This window comes from Branchiostoma floridae, chromosome 9, assembly GCF_000003815.2.
Source record: "Branchiostoma floridae strain S238N-H82 chromosome 9, Bfl_VNyyK, whole genome shotgun sequence".
NCBI lineage: Eukaryota > Metazoa > Chordata > Leptocardii > Amphioxiformes > Branchiostomatidae > Branchiostoma > Branchiostoma floridae.
The window spans coordinates 2,265,166-2,271,836 of record NC_049987.1 but is presented as its reverse complement, the minus strand read 5'-3'; the positions used below and the strand labels follow the sequence as shown (position 1 = coordinate 2,271,836).

Here is a 6,671-nt window from a genome sequence, read left to right as displayed (position 1 = left end):
GCAAAGGCTTTTTTGCTCCAAATCAATACATCACGTAAAACCTGCTTCCAAAGAAATTCCCCATAGAATACACAGGTGATCCTACTACGCACGCGCGGAAAATAAATTCCATACATACCTGTACAGTTTTTGGAATTCTTTGCAAACGGTTGCACACTATACTATTAGGCTAGCCCCTGGGGCGTCGCCAAAACTACATACCAATGTTTACTTCACATACAACGTTTAAAGTCCATTAACAAAGTGTAAAATTCGGGAAGTTGGTTTTTAATTTCTTCAGTCCAAGCTAACGATTCCGATGAATAAAGTCCTTGATTACTCTTATGTCGGATAGAAACTTTTAGTCCCTTGGCCTTAATTGCCAGAGCTAGAATTTGACCCCAAAATGGCTGGGTTCAGAATGTTTTTTTTGCTAGAGTCGGTCACTTGTAACATGAAACACAATAGTCTTATGGGGGCTAATTAGCTATTCTCCAATCAGAGGTTAGACCTCTGCCTTTGTAACTTCACTGCTTTGTGTTATAATGACCAACTATCTGAATATAAATGAAAACAGGATCTGTCATTCCTGGTAAAGACGACATGAAGGACATAATTCTGACAACAATATTCAGAATTAGTTATATGAGAAAGATACTTGTTTTCTCAGACTATCCAAAAATGAATAGTTTAAATATGATAACATATTAGATGAATTTGTATTATAACCTTCTGTCTTTATTTTGTTTCCAAAGTTACGTAGCTTTTTTTTTTAACGAGATTGTTCAAAGCAAGGTCAAGAGACCACTTCAAGGCAATGGACTAAGAAGTTGGAAATAACTGTGCACGGAGATAGCGGTGGATATTTGTTTTGAAGGCTGATAAGTTGTAGACAGGAGGGAAACAGTTGTCGTCAAGAGAGTTCCATAACTTAGCTGTCCGGGGAAAGAAACTGTTGCTGTAGAAGGACTTGCAAACCGGCAATTGAACAGTATAGCGATGTGAGTTTGAAGTGAACCTAGTGTTGCGCTGAAAGGATCTCATCGGAGGGACAAGTAGTATGAGATCATTGGAGCAACAACCATGGAAGTACCGGTAAAAAAGGGACAGGGATGCAACGTTTCGCCAGTGGGAGAGAGGGGCAAGCTTAGATGCTATTATATATAAACTTATTGCCAATGGCCATAAAAATTCTTGAATGTGGTGTGGAAGTTGCAGATAGTCCTTCGGGCGGCTGCCCAGGAATGACAGTAGTATTCCATACAGGGGATGATAGTGGATTTGTACAGATAGAGTATTATGTCTGGAGTGAGATAATTCCTGGCTCGGAGAAGTGAACCGACTTTCATAGCTGCAGATTTGGCAATATGGATTCTATGTACATACTAACTTCTCCAGGAGAAGTTTTTGGAGAGGGTAAGACCGAGCAGGCGAAAGACGTCACTATCTTGTAGCACATCTCCATTCATAGATATGGGAGGGAGGAAAGGTTCCCGGTATCTATTAACGGAAAGGGGATTGGTCTTTAAAGATTTAAATGTAACTAGTCATTTATCCCCCCATTCCACAACCGAGCGAATATCACTTTCTAAACTAGCTACCATTTCTAAATTGGATGATGGACCATTGGAACAAGAATAAAGGGTGGAGTCATCGGCGTAGATAGCAAGTTCACAGAAAATATGGCCAGGCAAGTCATTTATGAATATGAGAAAGAGCGTTGGTGCAAGAACTGAGCCCTGAGGTCCCCGGCGTTGATTGAATAGGATGAAGATGACTGACCATCGAGGACAAGTTTTAGCTTTCTGTCAGAGAGGAAAAATGAGAGTATGTTGGCCATAGGGCGCCTGATATACCGCAGGCAACTAGTTTTCTGAGTCCAGCGTGCCATACTTTATCGAAGGCCTTGGATATGTCAAGAGCAACGAGCCGAGCCTCTCCGCTGGCATTTAGATAGAGCTCTGTTACCTTTCTCTGAAATGACAGTGACAAGGTCAGACGTTGATCTACCTGGTCGAAAACCATACTGAGAGTTAGAGAGGAGATCTAAAGTCTCCAGATGTGTAACTATATGAAAGTGAAAACTAGAATGGCTACCCCAAGCTGAAAGCAATAGGACCACATCTTATAGACAGTAGCTTCAGCACCAGAGACAGCACATCCCTCCTCTGTTGGTAGCTCGTCTACATCCGTAAGCTTCAGGCCTCTAACAAACACCACTGGTGGCTCTGGAGAGGCGACTGGTATCACCAGGCGGTTGATAGCGTCCCCTTGCGTTTCCTCAAAATTAGCAACTACTGGCGCAGATTGACTAGGGGGCCCGTTGAGGAGTACGCGGTTACCAGGGCTTATTGGAAGAAGGATCCCGTGGCCAACCAGACCAACTTTAAAGCGTAGGGTACCATCCGTTGAGTTGAGCCGAATGGTAAGGTTACCGAATAAGGGGTTACCGAACGTTCCCTCGTAGTCTCGTTTGTCTCGCGGGAAGTCGCGAGAAGGTGCGGGAGGCATGGTCATGTTGACGTCATATGTGGCCCAGGGTTGCGGGAAACTGCAGGCGGTCGTAGTGTTCAGCCATGGCTCCAAATCTGCAGATGCACAAATAACGATGTTGCTGTTGGTGTCCGTGTTTAATGTCTATTTCTTTGCTGGAAGTGGCATCAATATGATATCAAAGGTAACGTATTCTTTAATGCATTTCTATATACATCTACATTTATGCCCAAGTATTTTTGTCTTATGTCGAACCAGGAAATAAGACCATGAGTGGATGTAAATCTAAACAATAATCAAGTAAAATTGAGATACCATCAATCGGAAAAAAATCTTTCAATCCTGATCGATGAAATGAACCTTGAAAATTATTTCCCCTTTAAGCTTTTATAACAATCTTCATTGCGTTAACCCTCAGACCACCGTATGGGGTCAAAATTGACCCCAGACGTATATCAAAATGTGCCATCATGACATTTCTGGTTGAAAACAAATTTCCTCCCACAAGTTTGTTTGTACATATGTCTTATAACTTCTCATACGTTTTTACCGAGATTGGATCATTGTTGATTAAGTTATCATAGAATGTTTATGTATGGTCCAGTGGAGTCAAAACTGACCCCAGCATTTTTTTAAACAAACTTTTGAAACCCACACCTAAACTACTTATCGTTATGATCACGAAATTTTCAGAGAATGATGCACATGTGCAACGAAATTATCGTAACAACTTTTGTGTCCTTATCATGTTATATGACGACACTATGACGTCATTTTGCTTAAATTGGCCGCCATCTTTGATTTTGACTGATGACGTTATAAAATTAGCATAAATTATGAATATTGAATCATGAAATTTACGTTGAATTTTATAAGATGTCATGAGCAAGTGTGTTTTGCCAAGAAAACCTTAAAACTTGAATGTTTAAGCCAAAATTAGAAAATTGAGTAATAAATATGCCTGTCAGAATTCCGTTGCCATGGCAACATGAAAAATGATGAACTTTTTTTATTCACTTCAATTGCTATCAACATTTTCTCAAAAGGGAACAAGTTTGGTGGCCATAGCATAAGCTATTCAGGGGCTATGTGACTTTGAAGTTGGTGCAGGCAAAAAAAAAAACTTACCCGGTCTGAATAGCGTCAGTGCAAAATGTGGTCCCCATGATCTTTTGCATAAATTATGATAATGAGTAATAATTATTCTCACCTAATCATGTCAAACTGTTCCACATAGATTAATGAAACTATACATATATACAAATCACATAAAGAGTCACCCAAAAAACTGTATTTGTACAAAACGTTATGGGGTCAGTTTTGACCCAATACGGTAATCTACGTCTGACTCACAAAAAAAGGTACGGTGGTTTGAGGGTTAATGAATCAGTACATTCAAAAGAAATAAGACAATTTGCTATAAATGTACCGTTTAGATTGGATAGACGAATATTTGGAAAAATATGTTTACAATTTGGAATGAATAAGACCAAAATACTGTGTTATGATAATCTTTTGACGTTTTCATACATTCCGCTGATATTTTTGTTCCTGTTTTTCTTTACTTCTTTTGCTTGTGTCGCGTAGCCACGACTTATCTTATCAGATCAAATTATATATTCAGTTAGTCGATGGACTTACCGAGCAACATGTCCGCAACACGATAGTGTAGGATGCTGTGGACGTCAATGTAAACGTGACTTGGAACAGCCGGGCCATTCAAACTGGTGAACACACCCCCTGATGCGTCCGGAAACATCGACATCAGCGAAGAAAACCCCGTGTAAACACCGCTACGAAACAGTCGCCGGTAGCCTGGAATACCGAAAGATTAACAAAATTAGAAACGTTGTTAATATAACCTACGCCAGAGGGTTGTGTTTTCCGTTCCGCCATGGTGAAGCGGATTTCAAAGCATGTGTGGTTCTTGTGAAGTGTATAACTCGAGAAGCTGTGAATGGATGTTCGAGATACATTTTGTAGGTGTAGGTGGGTAGTTGTTGATAACACGTAGGTCAAGTTTGAAAATGTGCTTCTGGTGGCTTCTAGCTATTCTGCAACGGATGTGTGTTTGTAGTCCACACTAACTCGAAAATCTGTGAATGGATGTTTATGCTGTTGGGTAGGTGTTTTTAAGACGTAGGTCAAATTTTAGAATGGGCATCCTAGCGGCTTCCAACTGTTCTGCAGCAGATGTTTGTTTGTGGTCGGCATAACTCGAGATTCTGTGGATGAATTCCCAAGACATTTGCTGTTTTCTGACAACAATTAAATTCTATGAAATTCAATGTAATTTTCATTACTTAAAATTTATAATTTATGCTAATTTCATGACGTCATTGGTCAAAATCCAACATGGTCACCCTGATTAGGCAAATTACGTCATAATGTCGTCACATTACATGTTGATGACACAGAAATTTTTGTGATGATTTAAGTTTACATTATTATTATTGTCTAAAAGTTTGGTAGTCATACAGTAAGTGGTTAAGGAGTTAGCCTCCAAAGTTTGTTTTAAAAACTGCACATTTTTGCTGGGGTCCGTTTGGACCCCAGAGGAACTGAACACAAACTTTCTTTATAATTTCCACATTATTCTACCAATCTTTCCGAAAACTTAGGAGAAGGTATAAGACATATTGACTGACAAAGTCACGGAAGGATTTTTTCTTCTGATCAAAAATGTTCAAATGGCACTTCAAAATGTACGCCTGGGGTACAAATGGACCCCACTCGGGTGTTTGAGGGTTAAGCACGCCTCTCTCAGTCTGGAGATTACCTGACATTTTTTACGGCTTTCAGGTAATCTCCAGAAGTTAGGTGGGTTACACATTGCTATCTTTCGGCATCCACTATCATCACAATAGAGCTGTTACACAATGTTCTTGTTTCCAGAATGACGTGTTATTTTTGCAGATAGACTTACATTTACATGTTTGGGGGAGTGGGAACTGAGCTGGACATTCTCTCCCAGTTGTGAGGAGTTGTCACACAGTGTACAGTTGTCGTGGCACTGTAGAAATGATGGCGAACCTTCAGCTTTTCCTCGTCTTCTCTTCCACGCTTATGGCGGTTCTCTCTCCAACAGTTATTACAGCAGCGTTAGAGCAAGACCTCGATGACTTGGGCAATTTCATACAGTCTCTCATGGCGTGTGAGAGTAAACCAATCGTAGGCCTGGCCATTTCAGTCGTTAAAAACGGAGACGTGGTCTTTTCCAAGGGGTACGGCAAGCGGGACTTGAACCAGGGTCTCCCGGTAGACAACAAGACTATCTTCGGCGTCGGGTCCATTTCCAAGTCCTTCACGGCAACCCTTCTGGCCAGCGTTCTCGCTGAGAGAGATGACGTCACATGGGACACGCCGTTAGTGGACATACTGGGGCGTGATTTCAGGTTTCAAGACGAATTTCTGACGAAGAAGACAACTCTGCGCGACGTTCTTGCACACAGAACCGGACTGCAGAGGTTTTCCAGCGATCTGTTACAGTTTGGGATGGACATAGATAGGGCGGAGCTGGCAAGGTACTTGTTTTGATTATCTAGGCCGCAGAAAATATTTCTAAAGTGGTTATGTCGCCTGAATTATGTCATCGCACTTTTGTCTACATAACCGCTCTTCGGTAAAAAAAAAAACAACCTTAAATGAAGGTGCAGTGTTTGAAGAGAGTCACGTCAAACAACCCATCGAAGTTATTGAAAAGAGAAGGCCCTTAGGGTTCTTCCTTGTGTGAGTGGCTCAAATGAATACTTCCCGGGTATGCAGCTTGTACTGTTAAATACAAACCTGATGTGTTACGCCATAGTGCGGTTTACCTGTAAAACGAACAAAAGATACAAATAGAATGGACAAGAAATGGAGATAAAGGACACGACACATACCGTAAAAAGTGAGAAAAAAAACTAGAAGAACATGTTTTGAGGTATTTCACCTGGCTAAATTAATGTTTTGACCATTAATGTCAATAATGCCAATGGTTAATGACCCGCTTTCGCATCAATGTATGAAGTAAGAATATTGATATATGGACATATAGGAATTCTAAATTTGATAATTGGGGCCATATGGATGACGTCATCGGATTTTGATGCCCCTGATATTAATTTTTTTCTATGAGATATTAAAAATAAAGAACTTTGGTACATAGTGCATGCCACTGCAATAAAGCTAGTGTTTTTATGTACATAATGATGAAAACT

The 6,671-nt window shown here is 40.5% G+C and overlaps 2 protein-coding genes across 2 annotated transcripts in view; one reads left to right on the top strand and one right to left on the bottom strand.

The window, feature by feature from the left end:
* Window positions 1–5,496: 5,496 nt before the first annotated feature.
* Window positions 5,497–6,009, top strand: LOC118422946 (gigasin-6-like). The gene has a single exon (XM_035830833.1). It carries the CDS (start codon window positions 5,497–5,499, stop codon window positions 6,007–6,009), a length of 513 nt encoding a protein of 170 aa, XP_035686726.1.
* Window positions 6,010–6,266: 257 nt separating this feature from the next.
* Window positions 6,267–6,671, bottom strand: part of LOC118422945 (vitrin-like) — a 17,069-nt gene continuing 16,664 nt past the window's right edge. Inside the window, exon 10 of the mRNA XM_035830832.1 lies at window positions 6,267–6,287. Within this exon, the coding sequence (XP_035686725.1) occupies window positions 6,267–6,287 (21 nt within the window). The remainder of the gene's footprint in view (window positions 6,288–6,671) is intronic.